Source organism: Colius striatus, chromosome 1 (genome assembly GCF_028858725.1).
Source record: "Colius striatus isolate bColStr4 chromosome 1, bColStr4.1.hap1, whole genome shotgun sequence".
In the NCBI taxonomy this organism is placed as follows: Eukaryota; Metazoa; Chordata; class Aves; order Coliiformes; family Coliidae; genus Colius; species Colius striatus.
The window spans coordinates 180,650,828-180,676,574 of record NC_084759.1 but is presented as its reverse complement, the minus strand read 5'-3'; the positions used below and the strand labels follow the sequence as shown (position 1 = coordinate 180,676,574).

Genomic DNA, 25,747 nt, shown 5'->3' with positions numbered 1-25,747 from the left:
CTCGACGATCTTTATGAGTCCCTTCTAACTTGAAATATGATAAGATTCTAGGAATTTAAACCTAAATTTGTAGTAGTTGCTTAATAGCCACTATTTGTATCTTTGCTCTCTTATTTATATCTTGGTTCTCTGTCTTTTCCAGTAATCTAAGAAAGATTTATGGCTCTACATACCTGAAATTACACACCTGGAAATATATATTCACTGGTACAATATGTTAGCAACCACTGTGGACAACAGTCTGCTACTTAGACTTTCATAGAATCATAGAATCATAGAATGGCAGGGGTTGGAAGGGACCTTTAGAGTTCATCTAGTCCAACTCCCCTGCAGAAGCAGGTCAACCTAGATCAGGTCGCATAGGAACGTGTCCAGATGGGTCTTGAAGACCTACAAGAAAGAAGACTCCACAACCCCTCTGGGCAGCCTGTGCCAGGGCTCCCTCACCCTCACAGTGAAATATTTTTTTCTTATGTTGAAGTGGAACATTTTGTGTTTCATCTTCATCCCCATTACCACTTGTCCTGTTGCTAGCTACAACAGAAAAAAGGGATGTCCCAATCTCCTAACACCCACCATTTAGATATTTGTAAACATTAATAAGATCTCCCCTCAGTCTCCTCTTTTCTAGACTAAAAAGCTCCAGTTCCCACAGCCTTTCCTCATATGAAAGATGTTCCAGTCCCCTGATCATTGTGATGGCCCTGCGATGGACTCTCTCTAGAATTTCTCTGTCCCTCTTGAGCTTAGGAGCCCAGAACTGGACACAGTACTCCAACTGGACACAGTACTCCAGATGTGCCCCACCAGGGCAGAGTAGAGGAGGAGCAGAAGGCCTTATTTCTGTCTGTATGTTTTTTTGTGGAGTGCAGACAGATCACATAGATTTTAACGCCCCTTGCTAGCATAGGTTCTCTGAAGTGCTAGTGCAGCTGCTGCCTGTATGATATGGATAGGATTGAGGAGTTTTTGCTGTACTAGGAAAAGTGGTGGACAGGAGTTATATGGAACTGTAAGTGCAAAGGCAGACACAAGCATATATTAGGAATGCCTGGTCTTACCATTACCTCCTTTATTTTGTCTCTGAGATAATCCTTTATGAATATAGAAGACATGTCTGAGAACTGTCCCTCACCACTGGCAACTGAACTGGAGGCTATATGCCCAGGTGATAGCATGCAGACGTGCAACATCTCTTCTGGTTTGGTTCCAGGTGTATACTTTGGAGTTCAAAGTCTTTCTGGAGATAGCTCTACTATCTGACAGCTTAAATGTATTAATGCTTTACATATGAAAGCTATATTAGTGTGATTTACTATTTTATAAGTGCCAGTTATTTTAGAGATGGTATGAAAAATCAGGTTTTGGAACTTTATCAGAATTACACAAACATTCATATTTCAGGGTGAATTAAGGCCCACATTTTACAGAAGTGTTCTTGTATCTTATACCAAGGAAGAACTAGAAAAAAAAAGTTTCTTTTAAAAGGCTAGATCCTCAATGAAACCATGAAAAAGGATTTATATTTAATAAATAGGACTCCTTCTTTAATGGATGTAAATCAGGAAAGCTTTATTGAAACATTTTCAAGCTTCAAAATTCCCCTGTTTGTTCACTAGCAAGGTCATTGGAAGTTTCTCTTCAGGAAATACTACAAAAATAGAAATAAAAAACCATTTGATAAATGTTTACTTGTAAAGAAAATTTTTCTTTGCCTTTTTATTTTATAGCTTAGCAAGTATTCAGTTGACCATGTTTTTGTATTTTGCAGATCTTTTTTGTACAATGTGTTCTCCTATGAGATGTAACACATTCATGTCAATGGAATGCAAGGAGTCACTTAGTATACTCTGGAAGATTATAACCCCGTGTCCTAAATATGTGAATCATAACTACAAAAGCTGAGATGCTGTAATGTTTTTGAGTGAAATTCCTGTTTCTAAAGAGTAAGACAAGATAATATGCCTCACCAAGACAGAGTAAATAATAACACCTAGGGTGTTCCCAGAGCTGGAATCATCTAGGAAGGAAGTAACTGACTGCTGTACAAACCTACAAACCTTACACACAGGAAGAAAACTTATCTTTATTTACTGAAAGAAGTAAGGAACTAAAACCAATCTATGTGGCGGGGCTGAAGCTGAATGTGATATGCTGTGAGAAGGTTGACATCAGCCTAGGAAGACCCACCAGGCTGCCCTTGGCTGTACACTTATTCAGCTCTACCAGATCTTTTGTACTTACATTCAAAATTAAGACATCAAACTTAAAGTGCACGTCTCCATACATGGGTGAGGAGAGTATGTATGCATTCTGCCCATGTTCTAAACTAGCTAGGTCTGATCTGACAGAGTACAATGGCCTTAACACATTGAGCACAAGGTAAGCTCTTTCAGAAAGCAAAGGATAAGAGAAACAGGTCAATGCAATACTAGTGATGGGTCAAAGCTGAGTCCTGTCTATTCAGTGAAATTTGAATTGAGTTAAGGTGCAGCATGGAAGGAGAAGATAAAAGTGAGAGTTGTGCCAGTAGAATATCAGTACTGGTCTCTGACAGCAGCAATATCACAACAGGATTATGTTCTCAAGGAATATTATTTCTATGTCACAGTTGCATACAAGAAATCCCCCAAAGTGATGAGATGTCCTTTGGGCCTATCCACTAGAAAACATGAAGATTCTGCATGAAAAAGTAGCTGGAGAAAAACTGATGAGGAAGCAAAGACGATTTCTTTCTAAGTTAGTGAAAAGTGATAGACCCTTTGTACAGAGAAGTGTCACATGCTGCAGTCTGTATACCAGTACAATGCTGATAAAGTAGACTGAGAACGCAGAGAGGGGGAATTAATTTTAGGAGGCTTGTCTTCTCTTTTTTTTTCCTTTCTAACTAAACTACAAGTAAACCCAGGATAATATACATAGTTTGTCTTAGGAGAAGCCCAAAATTAAATACAGAACTTACGGAATGCGTCTCCTATGAAGACAGGCTGAGAGAGTCGAGGTTGTTCAGCCTGGAGAACAGGAGGCTCCAGGGAGACCTTATAGCAGTCTTGCAGTAGCTGAAGGGGCATACAAGAAAGCCTGAGAGGAAGTTTTTACAAGGCATGTAGGGACAGGACAAGGGATAGTGGCTTCAAACTGAAAGATGGTAGATTTTGATTGTATGTTAGGAAGAAGTACTTTACTACAAAAGTGGTGGGGCACAGGAAGAGGTTGATCAGAAAAGTTGTGGATGCTTCATTCCTGAAAGTGTTCAAGGCCAGATCAAATGGGGCTTTGAGCAACCTGGTCTAGTGGAAGGTGTCCCTGCCCATGGCAAGGGGTCTAGAACTAGATGTTTTGTAAGGTCCCTTCCAACCCAAACCATTCTATGATTCTATGTTTTTTTTCTTCATTTTCTGTGTATTTTCAAAGTTATTGAAAACAACAGAAATGCTTGGAATACATTTGTGCTCTCCATCACTGAAGAGATGGAGATGAAGGGTTCCTGGGACACAGTCTTTCTCTGTTTCAGTGGAGGGACATGGTTGAAGTTATATCCTCTCTGTGGTTTGCATTGCTGATAACTCTAAATAAGGGATAATGTAGCTGTTAACCATGATCGATAGTGGTAGTTCTGCCAAAATATAAAATGCTGGATGAGTTTTCCAGTTTCCCTGTTGAAGTCATCAGAAAAACTAAGCTGAAAAGTCTATTGTGTGGGAGCAGGGTGGAGGAATCATAGAATCACAGACATATAAACATCACAAAAACAGAAGTATTAGCACAAAGTTAGTTACTATGTGACTATTTCATTCTCTAGGAATCTAGTTATAAATGGAGGAAGAACCTACAGGTAGGTTAAGACACAGAGATGATAGTAATCAAGGAATTTGTTCTCTAGGTAAATCGGAGTCAGGTAAGAAATCATGTTGGGACTTCGATTTGAGGAAGAGATTTTCTGTACATTGACTGACTTGTTTTTAACTAATTAAAAGGTTTTGTGTTGAATTTCTCCAAGAATATTTCATCATAAAATTAGTAACTGTTTCTTTTTAACAGTTGAGAGAAGAAGAAGGTATAATATTAATTACCGAATCAAGGAGCTTGGCACACTCATTCCCAAGTCTAATGATCCGTGAGTTCAACAGCCTTTTCTATAATAATATTTATAGTTTAAGTACAGAGTAAAAATGACAGTTGTATATACTGTCTAAAGGATTGAGGAAAGGGATACAAAATCTTTCATGCTCAGTTACTGGCTCATATCAGACTGTTAAAGTAACAAACATTTGACAGATTTTTGGTACCTGTTGGGAAAACTTACGTGAAAGGATAACAAAATAAAAAGCAATTCTAGAGTGTTTAAAAGAGACGGCCACAGCAGGGGAAAAGAAAGAAAAGAGAAAAAGCAAACAAAACCAAAAGGAAGAAGAAAAGAAGATAAGCCAAACAACAGAAAGTCCAGCCTCTGTCCCTGGGAGCAATTTTGTGTCATCTCTGGAGGAAGGAGTGATGCTTTCAGCCCTGCCATGGGCCCTCTAGTGGGATAAAACAAAATGCATTTTGTCACTGTCTGCCCTTTGCCTAAAGGAAAATAAAGTCAGTTTGAGACTCTGTAGACTAAGCATTTTTCAGAAACCTTCCACTCAGTGCAGGGAAAGCAACAGCCCTAAAATAAAAGATTGAAATAATAATTATTGTAACATTATCTATTTATACTAATGCATATACTTACAGTGAAGCAAACTACATACTGCTAAAACCATCCCTGCACTCCTTTAAAACTTATACTTGTCATCAACATGAAAAAATACCCTGTGGTAGGAAAGCCTATTGCAGGATTAGCAATAACAATTCGATATGTTATTTAATGCTGAACTTTAGCCTTAGATTTTTCATGTCACTCAGCAAAGCCTTAAGACCATGCACAAGCTTGATTGTGCCTTGCATCAAACTGACTATACAGATTGTGTCTTTATCATTTTCATGTCAATACAGGCCTGCACGATGCTTCAAATGAAAACATCTATTGATACTTTAGCCTTTTTCATTTCCTGAGGACTAAGAAACTTTTGGTAATATTAAAGATTTCTTTAACAATATAAAACCTTATAAGACTCCCCTTACTACAAGGTTGTCGTAACATGCCACTTGGAGTGAAATCACCAGGCAGAATTTTATCATTGCATCCATTTTAGAGAATTCACAAACTCTGCTCTTGCTACAGCATCCACCCAAGATTAGATAGATGGGCATGTTGTTGTTATTAATAGAATTAGATATTGAAGCTAAGATAAAATTAAAAGGGTTTTAAGTACCTAGGTAAAATTTTGGCAATCTGTAATCTGCTGCAAACACAGACTGGTAGAAGAGTTTTAATTTTACTGGTGTGTCTTTCAGTATTCAAGACCATTTGGGCAAATAATTGAAAGATTTCTCAGAAAAACAGTGGATGGCACTGTTGGTTTGCAGCTATAAAGCAATAATGGTAGCAAGTTATACTGCAATTAGAAATGGACATGATTTATAAATTTCATTTGTGATTTTTGGTTCCCTACAGAGATGTTTCAGTTACATACTTTGGTCTGGATTTAGTTTTAGTTTATAAACTTACTGAAAACATTAATATCTAGAGCAATCACTTAAAATGAATGTTCTGCACCTGTAATTTTTCTTCAGCAAGTGGATGATGGACTTTACCCACAGATTTTGATGTTATTGTCTGATTAAAAAGTTTCAGATATTGATCCTATAGACATCGCCTTGTTCTAGTCTGCAGAGCTATGACTGAGTTCAACAGTGTGACAGCCTCAAAGCGGCTTATGTTTACAAAAGCAGGAGGTGAATTTAAGAATCTCACGTTCTGAGGACTACTGTCTTCAAAAGGCTGGTAATCAGTACTTGCTTCAAAAATAGGCCTGTTTAAAAGCTTTCAAGATAGTGGTAAGAAAAAAAAGAGGCATCAAAATGTGCAGGATGATTTTGAATAACTAGGTTATAACATAACTTTGCTATAGCTTGGTGCCAGGTTAAGTAACTCCAAAGAAGTGTAAATACTTTTTTATACATATATTTGTAGGTGAAAATACATTAATTTGACCATGTTATTTTGTTGGCTGAACAGATCAAAATTATTATTTCTTTCTGGTTTGGTCCTGTATTGCCAAATCACAACTCAGTGCCCTTACCCTCTCTTTCAGTTCTTGCTTTTTCCTTCATAACACCTTACAGTGCCCCCAATCTGCCCCCTTCTTCTTTGAAAGAAAGAGATGTATCATCTCTTACAATACTTTATCTGTAACATTTTATCACACATAGCATTTTCACCTCATATATTGATTTTAGAAGCTTCTTCTTAGAGTGGGAACTTAGCTGTAAAAGGAGAAACCATACTGATGCTTGGACTAATGACAGTGAAGTGAATCAGCCTTTGCATAGAAGAGCAAATACTACTATAACTAAGCCACTGTGGTTAGCATGCCTGTCCCAGATGGCTTGCTTCAAGAAGATTATATTCAGACTCAGGAAGAGAAAAGGACATTTTTGATGCTATTTGGAAACCTTTTATAGTTTATATTTCTTAGAAGTGGTGTGTGGGGTTTTTATTTCACTTTTGTTTTGTTAGTTATATAGTGAACTTGTTTGGCTCCTGCAGAGATTCCACAGGGATTTTCCTTTGACTGGCTTAAACCCTTTTTCTTTTCACTTTTTTTTTTTTTATTTAATTTAATGATGAAAAGTGTGGATTATATTGCTTAGATGAATGCATGGTTTTAGTTCACTTCATCAGTGTTAGAAAATGGAGATAAGTTGCAAAGAACTTTGACTCTTTTGTTTAATTTTCAATGCTTAGAAATCCAAGCATTAGGTGATTCAGAAATGTAAAACAGTTATATAGAATAATTAAAAACCAGAATTTAAAAAAGGCCCAAAATACTCAGTGATATTTTTCTGAAAAACTCATAATCCACTCCTTTAAAAGTGTCTACCTTTCCATTCATGGTTCCTTTGTGTTCAGCTTTTCAGAACTCATGTTTTAGGTGGTTAACAGGACTACACACATTGCAATGAAGTCTGGAAATTCCTACTCGGGCACTGTTTTATGGCATCTAGATTAGAATGGTCAGAAATACTAAGAAGGAAAAAAAAATCCTTTAAGGATTCTAGTAATATTATAGGGCTGAGATGTTAAGAGAACATCTGCAGATTTGGGCAGAGGTAGTGGGTTGCTCTCGCTCTCTGCCTGCTGTTGTCTATGGACAGACCTCTCTGTTGTCTGTGGACAGACCTGCTAGTGGCCACGTTTCTTGTAAAGGCAAAGCTTGTATACATTCATGCTATTATAAAGTAGAAACTTCCTAGGTCTATCAGAGAATGCCTTGTAATTGTGCAGGTCATCAAAACAAGTACAACATCTTTCAAAGTATTTATCTAAGCAAGCATAATTTACAGCTAATTTCTCAGAAATGGGGAAATGGTCTTCAAATAGAGTTTCAAATTCACAAGTATATTTTTTTAACAACTGTTGTGTGATTGGTAAATTCTGTGATTAGCACTCTCTTCCAAACTCTTTTTTTGTTAATGAGTTTTAATCTTAGATAATGAGATACTGTCATTCTTCCTACATAAACTGGTGAAGATTCTTCGACTTCAACAAAATTACCTTGATGGAGATGAGCTGAAAATCAATCTCATAGCTGTTTCTTTTCTCCTAAATGAGAAACTCTCCTATGTGAGAGTTATAGATTTTGGTCTGGGTGTTTGAGCTTTGTAGAGATTCAGCTGGTAAAGTTACAAGGAGCTGAGGTTTAGAGACTAACAAAGCAGAATGTGATTTTTATTGCTTTGCTACTTTATCATGCAAATAATGTTAAATGAGATATACGTATCATAATTAAGCTAGATAACATATGTGTGCCTTGCTGACAATTTCAAATTATGCATACACACATGCATACACACAAACAAAAGCACAATCTTTCTTTGAAGAGATCATTGCTGATGACCAGACCTGCAGAATTTTTACTGTTCTCAATTGATTTGTCTCACATGTAGAGTTTCCCACCTGTTTCAGTGTTTATAGGATGGAGCCTTACATATATACAATAAAATTTAAGAAAAAAAGAAACAAGAAAGAAATTGAAATCTCCAAAGACTAGTTGATCTATACCCAACTTTGTAGGTTCAAAACAGCTATTTATGTAATTATTTTGTCTGGTTTTATGAAGTAGTTTCCAATAAAATGACTGATAATTACCAGTAGTTGCTCAATTTTTTAAGGATTCTCAAATGGGTTTGCAGGCCTTTTAATTTCAACTTTTGTCTCTATTACATACACAGCAAGCACAATACATAAATCTCCAAAAATCAAACCCCACAATTTCCTAGTGCCACTATTAATCATTTTTTGGATAACTTTATTCAAATTCAATTTGGAATTCAGCAATTTTAAGAAATAACAGAAAACCAGTAACTGGTCAGAGAATTTTTGAATTCTTACACACTTGCTGTGCTTTGATTTAATCCATCTTCAAATGCTGACATTTTTTTTCTTCCTATTATATTTTCCCAATCTGCTTGCCTGCCTGCTAAGAAGACCTAGATGCATTTCAGACCATTGCTAAGACTGTACTGTCCCCACCTTTTGCCTTCACCCTCCCTAATTATATTGCTACTCTTCCAATTCTGCACATTTGCATAGAGACTCTGTTTCTTCATATCACTGCTGCACGGTGCTCTGGGCTACAATGGCTAGAGAGCAGACAGGTTGTTGAGTCTCCTTCTCTGAAGACATTCAAAACCCACCTGGATGAGTTCCTCTGTGACCTACTATAGGTGGTCTGGCATGGGGTTTGGACTAGATGATCTTTTGAGGTCTCTTCCAGCCCTTGAGATTCTGTGATTCTGTGAGAAGATCTGTGATGCAAGACCAGTACAAACAATTTTGGTATTTTCTTTCCATCCTATTATAAACAGAGAGACATGGAGTGAAAGACATGTTGACTTTTAAGGTCACTAGCTGATCCTTTGTTGTTTTGCCTTCAGATATTGGAAGATTTTAGGTTCAATATTCCTCCAGCTATACATATTCCTCCATCAGCTAATATATGTATATATGAGTAGAGACGCAGAAGTTATGTGGGATCTCACATACATACAGACACACACACACATAAAAAAATAGAATATCTTAAATGATAATAGTAATCACAACATTTTCATCCTAGAGCTCCATGATAGTTTTGCCCCTCAAATTTGTAAATATTATCCCAAGACATATCTATCTGTATGTATCCTATGCAGAAGCTGACCAGATCCATCTCTAGCAGTTTAAATCCAGGAATTGCTCCTCCAGGAAAGATTTATTTTAACCTATGAGAAAAAATACCATTACCATGTACATAAAAATTTAAGCTATCAAAACAATTTACTTTATTAAAATTAAGCAATGTCACAAAGGTTGTCAACTATGCATGACATGAATTGATTTAATCACAAAAGGATTCCAAATAGAGTCATGAATATATTGCTCATTTGTATGTCAATCAAAAAGAACCCCAAGTATTTTTGCTTTAATTTTATTTTTAATTCATAAAATCTTATAACTGATATTAAACTGTGAAACATGATACATGCATCTTTTTCCCCTGCTGTTACCTGTCTTAATTATTTCTGTTTTGCTAGCTATGGATTAATTTCTGATTTGATAGTGCTACATTTCAGTGTTAAGACCATCAGTCCAAAACTGGCTTCATTTTGTCTTAATGACGTGCTAGGAGGATTTTACCCCACTTATCTAGGCATACTGTGTTTCTCCAGAGATTATGGTATACTTATTACTGTAGCACCTTTCAAATTTGTCATGGCAATGTCCTAAATCAGTTGTTTTCTAGCTATATATAGCACATAGAGCTTATATTTGAGATGGTAGTGGAGATTCCCAGTTTGAAATGTTGTTGTGCTCCTAACTTTAGCTGCTCCTATCTATTCTGAAGTGCTCTGGTGTAGGCAGAGGGCACCTTGTTGCCTTTCAAACTCCTCTGCAATTCAAGTGTTAATAGGAACATTCATAGTATTTTACCTAACTTTCCAAAGAGATCCAAAGAAAACAAGTTTGATGTTGATGGTAGTCAGACATTTGTCCAGAAAATGTATACTAAAAACTTCCTTAACCATTACAGTTTAAACATAGGTATCTCCCACATACAAGGAGAAAGTTTTCTCATAGGGATAAGATAGGATGCTGGCAGGAAAATATTCTGTCTTCCCATCTGGGCAAGTATTACAGGGAGAGGAGGCCAAGAGATGATTCAGCTGTCATGAGGGAGACAGGTTCTGCCTTTGGCTCCCAGTCCTACCTCTGCTTATCTTTTTTTTAATGTCTAAATGAGAACACATATTCACTTCAGTGAGCAGCCTCTGATTTTTTGTCTTTGCAGATAGCAGGGTCTGAGACAATAATTTTTTTCTCTCTGAGCTCCTCACCTTCTAATCCCAAAAGCTGTGCATTCCTGGCCCACATCACTAAGAGGAGGGGAGGTCCAGTGTACCGGAAGCCTGCAATTTGTGTGCTGCCCAGAGAGGACGGAGATGTGAATTCAAGACGTCTCTGATCAAAAAGCTGTTTCTCCCAAATCTCTAGCAAATGCTTTAAATTTGGGGATATGGTTAAACACTGTGATGCTTTATCAGAACTAATTTTGTGAATTCTTCTTTAGAGTTATCAGCTCGATAGTGTTTTATCCCTAGTATAGTGCATCAAAAAAGGCTAGGTGGTTTGGGTCTTCACATCCTGTACCTGTCTGGCTTTTGCCCTATACATTTGGTACAAAGGCATCTGCCTTGCTGGAAGTCTCTAAGGGTGCTTACCCTTAGGATAAATTTGCTAGGTGTTGCTTAGGCACTTACTCTGAGAGGCTGAATGTAAAGCAGACATTTTTACAATAAATCCACTCCACATCACAGTTTTACTCACCATATGTGAGCTTGTGAGTAGTACCAAGTCCTATTAACTAAAACAACCAAGGAATAATGAAAAGTGATGTTAGACTGGAGCATAATTTATGTTACTTTTTGAATATAAATATCAGTGTATTTGAATTTGAAATAAATTCTAAAAAAAAAAAAATGCACTAAGGTGTTTACTTGTCACTGCCAACCTCAAATTGTTATTGGTCTAAAACAGAGATCTTTTATAAGATCAGAATCTGCCAATCTTATGCTGAGTGCAAGCCATCTTGCAGTCAAGTGGATAGTTTGGATAAAACTTTGTGTCTGTATATTTAATGCTACAGACCCATCCTAGATCATAAAATACTGAACTTTATTAGAAATGAAACATTTTTGACAATTTTTATTCTTGTTCCAAGGTGCCTAAGACCTTACAGAAAAGACAGCTGGTAAATGGATATATGACAGTCTTTGAACAGATGTATTCGAACAAGTGTATTGTTCTTAGTAAGATGTTTGTAAGCTGAAAGGTAAACCATGAATTTCTGAATGATGGATAGGTTTAATCTCATTATTTTGCAAGATTTCTATTTTGAGTTGGGGTCTGCATGTATAGATTTTAACTTGGCTTATATTATATCAAGATTTTTTAACACGATTTTTTTCATTCCATGGCCATTATGGTTAAAAAGGTGTGATTTGTCTGGTCTACCATCAATAAGGGGTGGCATTCAGCACAGACCATTTTTTTCTCAACAAACATAAAAGCAACCTCATTAGTAAGTCAGGTAAAAAGAGTAGTATATTCAAAATGATCTTTAAAAATTTAGGCTTAAGTCCTCAGTAATGTATATTTCCTAGTTCATTAATGCAGAAATACTGCACATAGATTTTAATCTTAGAGTTAATAATAAAAGCAATTTTCACTAAAAATATAAAAACTGTAATGGTAGAATCATGATATTGCATTTAGCTCTCCCACAAAAAGTCACTTTATTACTTTCTTTTGACACTTATTTTCATACTGGGATTAATTTTACTATATAAGGGCTTCTTAACTATTCTATTAAAATTTCCATTCAGAAGCAATAATATCTAAGAGTGAATAATAGTCATGTAAATCATTATTTCATATTAATGTAAAAGATTTTGTAAGTTCTTATGAATTCTGCTGACATGCACAATTGTGAAAAGGTTATCTCTACATTCTGCAGTGATATGCGCTGGAACAAAGGAACTATTTTAAAAGCATCAGTGGAGTACATCAAGTGGCTACAAAAAGAACAACAGAGAGCCAGAGAATTAGAACACAGGCAGAAGAAATTAGAGCATGCTAACAGAAGACTTCTACTCCGAATTCAGGTTTGTAAAAGAGCGTTGTCATGAACGACAAAGCCTTCTCAGTACTTATCCCTCATCAAATTTTATTAATCTATATCATTTTTCCCCAAATGACATTTATTAAAAATGAATTTGCCTTCCCTATATATTGCAGTACATATTAGGGAGGTGGTATTTTTTAGATATCTAGGAAATTCCTTTGGTAATTAGACTTCATGTAAAGGAATACATGGAAAATTAATCAAGTATTTGTACAGACACCTCTTGTATGTCTTAGAGACAGACAGAAACTGAAGAAAAAAATGTATAGCCAAAAATCAATACTGGACACAAAATTCCCTTCAGTATTTTCACTTTGTAACCAACTCACACGTTATGCTGCTTTGGGTATAGTGTGCCTTGTTACATTTGCTTGTGGCATGAAGGAGCAGAATGTTACCCTGAATAGCTTGAAATGCAAGATTTGAATATAGACATACATGAAGATGAGAGAGACAGAAAGACATAAAATCAATCATCTTGTGATGATTTACACATATATACATATATCATAAGCATCATCAAATCCAGTAACTTCTGTTTCTATGGATAACTTCAGAAAATGAACTAGAAAGTAGCAAGAGTTTTCTGTCACCTTTATTGTGTTCAGAGAGGCTGTCCTGTCTCCTATGTTCATGTAGGACAGTTGCTTAATGATAGAAGGGGAAATAAAAAGTCTCAAGTGGTAGATTTTTGTAGATCAAGAATTTCAAAGTTTAAAAAGTAATCTCACGACTTGTCAAAAGGTATAATTTATTTACACATGCAATTCGTATACTTATTGCAATAGTTCTGAAGACACTGTTTTGTCTTCTTAAGTCATTATCTAATGGTTTTTGTTTTAAATGTTAGGAACTAGAGATACAGGCACGTGCACATGGACTTCCAGTCCTGTCTTCACTCAACGCTGTTGATTTAGCTGCACAGGTCATGAAGCAACAGTCTTATACAGAGGAGAACTCTGTAGACTACTCTCAACAAATGCCCCTGGCACACAGACCAAATTCAGGTGCTTGTGATGGTTCTACAGCCTTTTCTGATCCACTTTCACACTTCACCGATTTGTCCTTCAGTGCAGCTTTAAAAGAAGAGCAACGACTAGAGGAGATTTTACTACATGACACGGTGTCACCATTTGGAACAGACCCACTCTTGTCCTCCACATCCCCGGCTGCATCGAAGGAGAGCAGCAGGAGAAGCAGTTTTAGCACAGATGATGGAGATGACTTATGAATGTAGAAAGGGCCTCATACTTCTTTAAACCACTTGCTAAAAGACTGAGTTGAACTTAAGCATGGTGTTTGTGCTTATTTTAAAATAAATGACAGACTCTGTAAAGAAATGTTACTTCAATGAGCCCTTACGAAAACAAGATGGACATGAACTCATACTGCTTTGCCCCTTTACATCCTTTGTTCACAGCTGACATTTGCACAAATCTTTCTTCACTTGGAATGTTTCTACTATCATTCCATGACTTCTTCCGGCACTATGAAAATGGTTACCACAAAAGGAATACACATGTTACAAAAGTGCATTTAAACTCTCTCTTTGATCTGCATTCATTTTGCTCTGCTATAAACATGAGTTTTAATCATTTGCTAATTTCTTTTTTTTTTATATATAACTAAAAATTTTATAAAACACGAAGCAATAGGGAATTATTTAAGGTGGAAACTGTAGAGATGTTACAGGTCTTAAAATCTGAAAAAACAGCTGGTAATGCTTTCGCATAAGTGAAGTCAGCATGCAACTGAAACTTTGTAGGTTTCTCTTTAAAAGGAGAAAATCCAATAAGCTTTTAGTGGAATTCCATTTTTAAAAATTTCTTTTTCAGAAAAAGAACAGGCTTTTAACATGTATTTTAATGATACAGAAGAAAAATGGGAACTAACATAATGACAGAGATTCAAACAAACAGATGGAAAAAGAGAAAACATTTCAACAGAAAGACTGTATGGAAATACAAGATGCAAGAAAGATACTGCATGTTACAACTAGCACTCTTAAAACAAGCACTACTAGTGACAGTGCTATGTCAGCTGCTTATTCCAAGAATATTTAAACTGTTTCATCAGGGAGAAATCAGAATTCAGAGACAAGACAGTGTACTTCTGTATAACACTTTCATTATCCTTTGGCTGCACTGTTATGTTTTTCCAAAGGGACTTTAACCATACACATTCCTCAGATACATTTGGAAATGGAGTAAAATAACAAGATTACCTTTGTATACACTTGAAACAAAGAGAATTTCATTTTAAAATTGGCTTTGGATTTACTCAGAAATGCTGAAAAGAAGACTTTTCAAGCCAAAGGTGATATTTGGAAGTGTTGATGTGATGCACTTCTTCTCATATCTAGCTTGCTAGAAGGGGGTATTCAGAAAATGTGTTCTGATGACTCAGTAAAGGTATGGCAGTTAGAGGGCAGGTAAAAAACATAACATTTCCATGCCTAGTGAAATTATGGAGAGTGTTGTATGTTCCTGGAGGACATTAAGTGCAATCATTCTAATTGTAATATAAATACATGGGAAATACATGGGAAAATAAGCTGGCATAGGCCTCCACAGCTCTTCTTTAACCAAAGCCAAAAGATGGCAATAGGGAATCCTCTAACAATTCCAATATGTCTCCAAAGTGTGTATTAATTTTGCCATCACAGAGCTTGCCTTATGCCCTAGAAGTGGCCCTGGAAATGTTTAAGAGATGGTTGGATGTTGTACTTAGGGAAATGGTCCAGTGGTTGATAGAGCTAGGACGAAGGCTGGAATCTATCTTAAAGGTCTCTTCCAGATGAAATGATTCTGTGATTCTATGATTCTAGTGTTGGAAATACTAAAAAGAAATTAAAGTGGCTTTCTGTTCACAGGAACATTTAAAATGTATTTGGACATATTGTCCAAGGACAGAAATTGTTGCTTCCTATTGCCTCTTCTGTTATTGGTACTTGGGTTCTCCTCACAGTCCTCGTGAAGGCTATGTTCCTCCAGGGCCATGTCTGAGCAAGCCAGATAATGTCACGATAGTTTCTTAGTGGAAAGTTAGCAGTGGGATAAAAAAATCACATTCAGCTGACTATAAAAGACAATGAGTATTCAATTTCACAAAAAATATTTATAGTTTTAGGAAACTTCAGGATTTCTACTGCTCTGTGTGAACTACTTGGACATAAGATGAGCAGGACAGAACTGATGTCCTTGTTGCGTACGTGAGGGCTCCCAGTGAGCCCAGCACACACTTGACTCTCAGAAGAGGCTTGGGATATGCTTTCATTTCCAAAAATAACAACAAAAAACATGATTCCAGTCATTTTCCTTTTTTTTTTTTTAAACATGGAGGAAAGGAATGAGAAGGCAAATGAGTATTAACCAAAGGTAATTGAACATAGGACTATTTTAATTGGAGTGTTTCTGTAAATGAGGTTATTAAAAAAGGAAACACTTTGTCACAGTTTTGCCAAAGACTGGCTAATACTGACATTTGAATACAAAATGCTGTGAATTAAAAGTAACATTTATGCACACATTATGTCTATTGTAGGATGCACATTGTCCATTTTAGCTGATGGAAGGAAGAGGTACTTGGCTGATATCAAATGTCGTTTGTCCTTGTACTGCAGTTTCTACTACATTAGTTTTAAATACACCAGCGTGGATTGCTCATAATGGAGGAAAAGAAATTAAATATGAACGTATTACATGATTTTCCCATTGAACTTTTACATGGGAGTTAGACCACACTTCTGAACTATATTGACTTTAAATAATATCCTGAATTTCATCACTTTTATAAGCACTGTTCTAAAAAAACATTATAGTGTTTCCATTAAATTTTTTAAAGTTGATTTTCATTCTTCTCACATTGCTTCAGTCTGAAGCACCTGATTTTTTTCTCCTCCTGCATGAGAAACTTAGCAGAAGATAGGGAATGCTTCTTTTGCATTATACCATATTGTGCCTGTCATTAAACTTATTCAAGCTGTCTTCATTCACATAAAATCCCTAAACTCCTTGCCCAAAACCACTAAATGTATCCATGCCTGTAGGTGTATATTATGGCAATGTTATTTCACTACCATTACATTTTTTTTCTAGCAGGGAGTCATCACAATTAGTATTTTCGTTAATAACTGTAACCTGTAGTCTCAAAATTAAATGATAGTACAGGGTGCAACAAACAATAGTCTGGGATATTCTGGGGATGAATGGATGATACTAAAGGTATTTAGGAGTTGTGTGTTCTGGCAACCATCTCCCAGTCTTTCTGGAGTAAGCACTCGCTCTCGCATTCCAGGTTTGATGAAACTGCTGTGAGACAGAGCAGAGCACAGTCCTACGGGCTTGCACAGATGAAAAGGGTTTCATGACAACAGGGACAAATCCTGATGTCCTTCCTCAGGCAGAATTTCTTTGCTGTATATGCAAGTTTTACTGGACCACTAAAATGTGGTGAAAGCAAAATGTACTTTTTAGCTGTTTCCTACAGAGATCTGTTTAATGAAATCTCATGAAAGAGATGCATAATATGCTCTGGGCCTAGAAAAGAATTTAAAGACTTAGAATCAAGCAGGGCAAGGGGTGAGGGGAACTGGCTGTTTTTGTCAAGATGTATTAAATGATGAGTTTTTGCTTGTTTTCAGTAGCAACTGTTCAAAGCTGGTGGACATATTCTTACAGAATACACAACAAAGCAGACTGATAATTACACAAAAGGAAAGGGAGTTGAAATATTAACATGCTGTTTAATTCATGAAATGGATATAGATACTCTAATGGATATAGATACTCTCCTAAGAACAGAAACCTAAATTTTTTCATTGCACATAGTGTGGATAGTGCAAAAAGCTACACTAAGTGCAAACAGTTTTAACAAACAGGAACACAATTGCTTTATATAGTAAAATAACTAAATATAATTCAGTCATTTAATCTTAATAAGAACATTGTTATTATAATACCTTTTGACTTTAATAGGGCTGTATATATGAATGATGTAAAATTGTTGTAATTTAAAATTATGTTAAATCTCTTAGCTAAGTAAAGGCATTTACATTACTATTATGAGACTGTAGAATATTTTTATCATAATTGCTATTTTTCATTGTTAACCGTATAGTATCTTGTTTTCTAAGTCAATGTATGCAGACAGAATGTACTTTGTTATGTACTGTACATGCAATCTTTAAAAAATTACATTTTATACATGTTGGTATTTTATGTTTATTATATGAATAAAATTAAAGGACTGAAATTAAAACATCTCCTTATATGTCTCTTGTGAAACTCCACTACCCAGTCCCTCAAAGAATACCATCACAAGACAATATAATAACATCCGTGAAGAACATCTGAGATACCTAACAGACAAAACACTTCACAACTGCTACACATTTAGTCCATTACGATATACCATGATCCAGTAGCCTCCCATTAATAAAAATAATTGATACATTCTTTAATATGATCTCCTGCCATCTGCTTATTCCTGCTGCTAAGGCTTTGATTTATGGAAAGTGTTTTCAGAATGTGGCAAAATTACTAGCAGGCATGATGATATCAGTTAAATCACTAAGAAGCTCTACAAAAACCTTTTAATGTACTAGATGTTCCCCAGACAATCTAGGATAAACAGAATATTGTGTTTTAAGATGTAAAACACTTTTTAAAAGCTGATAATTAGGTAGCATTTGGCACTAAAAGATATTCTTACTTAATGAATTAAGTAAGGATTTGGATTGCATTTTGAATTCTAATATCAAAAATGCTGCTTTCCTTAAAAGATATTTGGTTCTTTCTGTGCAAGAAATTATGCAAAATTTGATGAGTAGTAATATATATTTCAGCTATAGTTCTGCAATAGTTCATTGTTTTGTGTTAAATAGTGCTCATTGTTTGTGTACGCCAGATAAACAGTCTATTTGTAATAAAGATGTTCTCCAGACTCTTTATTTCATCAGATCATTAAAACCCTCCCATCAGCATTAAAACAGAATATGATAATAAATATTATTTAAAGTTCAGTGATTAGCCATGGAAAGAAGCCTTGCTTTTTTACATATTTATTATGTACTTAGGATTTGATCATAAAAGGTACTCAGCTCCTTTGTGAGGGACCAAGAGCCCTCAGTACACTTTGATGAAAAGCAATACTCACCCTGTTGCAGTCTCAGACACTTAATGATTAAATAAACAACATCAGAAAATAAAATAAGAAGTTATTTTGGAGATTAGAAAAGCATTATGTGCTACACTGCTTGATTAAAAGTAGTGATTCTTGCAATTGACAACAAACAGATTTAATGTCGGCATCATTTGTACCGACAATCAGTGGGAGATTAGAGAAAAATGAAGTATGAAGTTATGATAATAATCAGACCACAAGCCTAATTATATAGGAGGCTGCAGCAGTGAAGTATGCTAAGGCACATTGGTTAAATCACTGGTACCCATCAAGTTAAATATATATCAGTTTCATTAATTGGCAACCACAAGACAAGTGTTCCATATTCAGGGTGGTGATGATTTTGATATAATCCACCACATTGTGGTTAAGTATATGATTCATGTAATAAGAAAAAGGTGCCTCCAGGCTATTGTTCCTAGCATGGATTAAAATTTACATATTGCTTCTCCTTATGTCAAAACATCTGGTGCCTGCAAATGCTAACGTTTCGTTAAAAAGTTTCACAAGATAGGAAAAGTGGATTGGAAACATTGCATGTGAATCATTCAAGCATTATAATGGAATAAGAGGCTGAGTTATGAACAGGCGGATTGAACGATTGTATAGTCAAAGATATGCATATGAGTTTGATAGACAACACTTTGTATAAGATGGGGAAATGCCCTAAATCATAAGAAATAATCAGGTTCTTCTTTTCAAATTTCATTGAGATATATAATCTCAGTCACTTTCTGAACTGCATTTCCCCACCCAAATGCCATCCCTGTGCCTAAGTATGCGTACTGAAGTGCTGACACCGTGGCAAATGCATTAATTTCATTCATGCACTTCAGTATGTTTTCATCCCTACCTGCTGTGTGGTTTTCTCAGAAAATGTCATGACTCTTACTTTTACTCTCTGATTTTACAGCAGTATATCAGGGTATGGAAGGATAGTTCTCAGAAGATTTGGAGAGTTGGTTATGCTAATCATCTCACTTGCTCAGAAAACCTAGCAGGCCTTGCGTCATCATGGAGACCCTAGACTTAAGATCATTTTCCCTTTGATTTCTAGGTGGGACTTCAGATGTCAATTTCTACTTATTTAAAATATATTTTTTGGTGCTAGGTTATCCAGAAAGCTACATCACATATTGCTGTGATTGGCAGATACATTAATGCTGTAAACTTCCCTCTGTGTGAAAGGAGGCAATAAACTATGTTTCCTGTGAAGTGCCTTGATTCAAGTGATACTATATTAATTTTCCGGAATTAACACATAAGCATTCCTAGACAGGCAATGATGTATTTGCAAAAGAGGAACCCTTCAAAAAGTAATGCCTCCTGCAAAGTGTTTCAGTATTTTCAAAATTCACTCTTTGGGTTAGAAATTTATCTTCTCTTTTAGCCTCTGGTGTTCGAGCATGTAACACTTGCAAGCCTCATCATTCCCTGATGACACCTCAAAGATGTCCCAGGGGCTTGGACTAGATGATCTCTAGGGGTCTCTTTCAAGGCCTAGCATTCTGTAATTCTGTGGCCTGACTGCAGGGCAGATGGCAATAAAGGCCATCGCTCTTTTCTGCAAGCAGTCCCACCACTGGAGGAGTCAAATGAACAAATCTGGTAGTGAGTCCCATCCTCTCATCTCTCCAAAGAGTGAGACCTCTCCCTAGTCTCATTTTCCACCTGGATTTCTTCCTCAGAGCTGGCACAGGTCTCAATATTGTCCTGCCTCAGATCCAGGTGGAGTGACCTTACAACCCTTCTAACATCTAACAGGTTCAAAATCCATAAGTTCAAAACCGAGGTTACTCAATCTGGTTGCCCACTATAGCAGGCAAGGATTTGGCAATGCACTTAAGCTCCTCTGCAGACCTCCCAGGACCAGGCTGAGTTAAAGAAAGTGTGTCTTTATGAAACATAAGATGATAACATTAAAAATTCTTTATATAATCTCTTTGATTAATCAGATGATCTATGGCATGGGTACCTTTCCTCATGATTAGTCAGGAAACTCACCAAGAAAAAATCCTGCATTGCTACAGAGCCATTTGGAAAGTAAAGTGAATATCTAAAGTCATTACATAAATGACATTCCATCATTTCCCAGTTTCTACTTCAGGACACCTAATATACACAGCCAGCTTGGTATAAAAACAAACTGACATGAAGCAATTTAGTCTTCTTGCAAAGTAATGTTAAGCATGGTCAGTCGTGAACATGGACCAGAGAACCAACTTCTGCAATAAACACTCAAGGGGAATTGTTGCACTTGGAAATGAACACTCTAAATTACCCTAAATTGACTTGCTCATTTGCAAAAAGTAGAGCATCTGTTGGGCAAGTGAAAGCAAAGCCTGAGACAACTGAGGTTAAGGAACATGGAAAACAAAAGATATTTTCTTGATCTCAAAATATCACAAATGGGATCTGATGCACCAAAAGGAAGATTTCTGCTCAAGGGAAACACCAGCCCAAAAAGCAGGCAGGGAAGTACCAGGCTGGGCTCTGGCAAAGCCTCTCCTTTCCCGCAGAAGAAGAAAAAAGCTTATTTCAGGGCATATGCAGCTTCCAGTGCGATAATATATGAGTACCTCTCCTCAAACACCTCTCTCACATGATTCTCTCTATTTTCAAATTGTGACAAAATCTGGAGGACAAAACACAAATACACTTTCCTGCCTTCCTTCGTGCTCCTTCTCTTCCAGAGGCTGGTGCGAGTGTGAGGAGCATTAGCTCCTTCTGCCTATCAGAGACCAGCTGCAGCCTCAGCTGAATTTGGCAAATCAGTCAGTGGCTTAAGAGATTGGTAGCTGTGAAACAATGCCAATGAACTACAGGTGACAAGTAATTTTGTGATTAAAAGGCCAGAAATGGTTTTCCACATATCTCAATCCTCAATGTTACCAAGCTTGGGAATAAAATAAACTTAGTTTTCCTTTGAGCTTTTCATTTCAGAGGAACTGACTTAGTTTTGATACTCAATGTATTTAAATCCAGTAAGAAATATATGTTCAGTTTCCTCAGGCCTCTGAAATCCCAAGTCCAGGAACTTTCAATGTTACCAGATGATGCGTGTGGCTTCATCTTGATAAGCTTGCTGGTGAGAGCAGACGTTGCTTGGCTTTACTGAGGCCCTTGTTTGTTTTAATAAAAGGTTTTATGCCCGAGCTTCCAAAATTATCTATCTGATAGACCAATAAAAATACGGTTATTACTGCAGCTGTCTGCCTCATGTTCTGTTTTGCCAGTACAGCACAGAGAAATAAGTGCATTTCACACAAAAAATATTTGAAAAAATGTGCCTATTTGTTTATTCCCCTTCAAAGCCCATTGCCTGAAGCAGATGTCTGGAGTCTGAATACAGGCCATGCATCACTTTTTTTTCAGAAACTAAATACTTAAGTGAATCAAAATCAAGTGATTCAGGACAATTCACAGACTCTTTCTATGAGACATAACAGCATAACCACAGTGATGCGATTGACAGCTATCACCCAAATCAAAGGCATATATGTACTCTGAAATATAGACACAGATTCGGTATACCAAAACAATTAAGATCTTCAGTATCCTCAAGTTCAATCTGCTGATATATGGAGCTAAAACGTTATTCAGAGGATGGCATAGGGAATTGATCTTGTAGAAAGCATTGCAATGATATCACACTTTCCCAGACTGAAACACATGGATTTCTTTCCTCCTTTAGGAAATAACTTCATAAACAACACTTTCTTTTCCATTATTGGAGCAAATCTGCTATCAAGAGGCTTTGGAAGTCCTATTCCTATTTAGTACAAGATACTACAGTATCTTCCTTGTCTATGAAATAGAGGGATACTTAGGTCTGTATTATAAATAATAATACATGTATGTGGTACATGATTCTAATGATGTAATTCAGTTCCAGGTTTTTACTACCATTCATAAACTGCTTCAGCAGGCTTCTTGTAATTTATGGTATCAATAGAGATCCTTAAATTACATCCTGGATTCTGCCATGTATCGCTCTATGAAGGAAAATGGCTTTGTATCCAATATCCCTGTAAGAGGAGTGCTAAAGAGAGAATGAACCAAAAGTCAAGTGCCATTTATTGAGAGTGAATATTGCCTTCACAGTGTGCAATATGTGAGAACTGAACACTTGAAAACAACTACTGTAATCCTCAACTTAATTGTTTGCTTTGAAACTATCTGGAGCTTCCTAGCATTGGTTTGAAATAAGCTTGTCAGGGTCACAGGAAAGGTGAAGCCGTCTTTCACTGTGCTGCACTTTTTGGACCCACAATTTTTAACTCTGAGAATGTCAGGGCCAAAATAGCTGCTGCAAAATTTTGGCATTGTCCAGTCTGCCTCAGGAGCTCCTTTCCCTTGACAATGGCTGGCTGCCATGCCAGGACCTGCTGGGAGAGAGTAGAGCTTCCTGGCTGAAAATATTGGTCCTGAAGCCCATGTTGCCCAGGGTAGTGGTAGCATTTGCACAGGAACCAAATGCTCTTGGCTGCAGCCTGAATCTGCACTGAGAGTTTTGAATTTTTCCAATCTTCAACCAAGTAGAAGCTGCCTTCATTAGCTGGGGGAATAAATCCCAATCCACCCATTAGAAGGTGGATCATAGCATGCTAGACTATTGTCTCTACAATTTTTTTTCTCTTTATTCATCTTCCGCCTAGAAAACCCTCTCAGAAGGTCAAGAACTGCAGGTGGTGAGGGGGTGGAAACAGGACTCTTTAAATCTAAGCAGAGAAAACTGGATAATTTAGAAGTGAGTTATTTTAATTCAGATACTTTTTTCCTCCAATGTGTAAACCTTCCTTAAGCAGAAGAGTCCTGGAGGCAGTGGCTGGAGGGGATCCACCACTGCCTTGGCTCCATCAAAGCCCTTCTGGGGACAGGGAGGTGGTGTGGAGATACTCATCCTCACAGAGGGGCAGCTCATGTGCTTTCCCATCACACTAATACTTTTATTCTTGCCTAAGGAATCATCTACTACTGCTAAAAAACAACAGAAAATAAAGCTGTGTAGAAGCTATACCTTCAGAACTGCCCAAACTTCTGATTTCACAACAGCAAGTGCATTCAATTTTTTATATTTCAGCACCAAAACCCACTTATATTAGACATTAAAGCTGGATTCAGAAGAAACAATACAATTAGTATACCAACCAAAATATTTAAAACGTTAACAGGGTTTTTTAGTAGGTTTGTTTTTAATACTTGTGGGCACCTCTGATTTTTCAAAGTATTTAAATTGAGTTTGACCTTGATTGTTACCTCTGACGAGCGGGGGCTTTAGAGCTGTTCTCTTGCAGAAAGTGTAAAAAACATCCTCAGCTGGTTTTATATTTGTAGGGAAACTATTGCAGTTTTCAAACCAAAACAGCTGATATTAAGGGAGTATTATTAATTTTGTCTAAATGAGAGAAGTGAGATGAAGAACTTGTTCTGAACATCCCACAAGTTTAAAAACACTTGGTCTAGGACTTAACTTTGGGTATTAAATATATCAGCACCTGAAGAGAAGGAAATTCAGTGGTGACAAACAAACAACAGCATCTGAAATTTGTTCAGCTTTTTAGATAGTCTCGTAATCTTATTCTAACTGTACCTGACTATTAGTATAGGAATGTCATTGAGATTACTTTTTTTTCCTGTTTACTGTTTTCTTTTTTTTTTCTTTTTTTGTTTCTGGTGCAATTTAATTCTGGTGGCACTGTGTAATTTACATCAACAAAAGAAATGAAATGTATACAGCAGAAAATTGTTCCTGTTTTAAAACTCTCAGACCTGTCATATGTCCATTAATCTATATATATTCCATGTAGGAAGTAGAAAGCAATATGAGTTCTCACATCCTTTGTATTTAATATTTACCTGTGGGCATATATAAAATAATTCTAATAAATCCACAGCTACTTACAATTTACAGAATGGGACTAATGCTGGTAGTTGATCCTAAACTGACACAAACCAGATATTCTCTTAATGTTACTCTAAGGAATTTTAAACTGACTCTGTTAAAGCCAAGGTTATTTGCCTTGGGGATGCCTAATGGAAGGGTTATTATAACACTGTCCACAAATAGGTGTCTTGAGAGAGCCAGGGCCATAATACTTCATTGACAGCTAATAGATTGTGCTATTGCTGTATCATAGTGATCTTTGAGGCCAAAGGTCACACCTTTTCCTTAATATTTAAATAAAGATACTTGACTAGAGCAGAAAACAGCTTATTGCCAGTGATGGCTGCTGCTCAATTTACAAGAACCTTTACAAAGTCATGCTAATTCCCGGCCTCCTTAGAATGCACGATAACCTTTCATAAATCCATCTTTTCCAGATGTCCTTGGAAATGACAGTTATAAAACTACAAATGATTTGTAATGCAAAATGGGACTGACAGACTTGGAGATTAGTTCTCAATGTACTAAAATGACTAAAGACTATAGCTAACAAAAGGCTTAAAATGCATCAGTAAGTATCTGCCAAAACAGCTCAGGAGTATCTTAAACATGTTCAGTAACAGCTGGAAAATAAGAAATACTCATGATTGTAATATGACAAGTGGCCATTTTCCCTCTAAGGATCTCAGACCAGAACTTTGTTTCTGTGGGTCAGTCTGAAAGGCAGATTTTTAATTGCTCATGTTTCAAACATAGCATTTTATTTATCTGTATCATTCTCTTCGTGTTTATGAACTAAACACAATCTTTTACGAGATTGAATTCTATTTGGACTTACACTCATCAAATTATAAGTTTATTTAAATTTAGAAAGTTCTACAGAAAATACATTTGGTAAAAATAAGAAATACTCCTTTGTCGTTTAGGTAAACTATCCTCTTAAAGATTGTGAAAGTATATATGACCAAGATTTCTAGGTTTCACTGAAGACATACACTATAATTCATATTTACAAGTAATTTTGTTTTCTTATGCTCCAGGGAATGCACTGTAATTCAGAAAAAAACAAATCAAATCAAACCAAAACTCTATAAGCAATCTATGAATTCTTCAATATTTCCAAAAATCTATACAAATCAAAAGAAATAGTATATGTTAACAGGGTTGTCCAGAAATGCAATCTTCCAGCTAAGGCAAAAAATAATTTAGAATACTAAAAGAAAAAAATTAAGAGGAGCTCACCTCAAGGCATATCTGAGCCTTTGCACTCAGAACCCCCCGCAGGGACTGCGGGGTGGATAAAGCATTAGGGTGAGAGCAACAGCTCGTAATACCATCAAGATCTGCTGTGGGAGACCATCCT

General features: G+C 36.4%; 1 protein-coding gene across 3 annotated transcripts in view; it reads left to right on the top strand.

Moving 5' to 3' along the window:
• Window positions 1–13,966, top strand: part of TFEC (transcription factor EC) — a 66,786-nt gene extending 52,820 nt beyond the window's left edge. For all 3 annotated transcript variants that reach the window (XM_061988685.1, XM_061988679.1, XM_061988691.1), the window contains exons 6-8: window positions 4,042–4,117; window positions 12,147–12,294; window positions 13,165–13,966. In XM_061988685.1, the coding sequence (XP_061844669.1) occupies window positions 4,042–4,117; window positions 12,147–12,294; window positions 13,165–13,545 (605 nt within the window). In that variant the 3' untranslated portion in view covers window positions 13,546–13,966. The remainder of the gene's footprint in view (window positions 1–4,041; window positions 4,118–12,146; window positions 12,295–13,164) is intronic.
• Window positions 13,967–25,747: the final 11,781 nt, after the last annotated feature.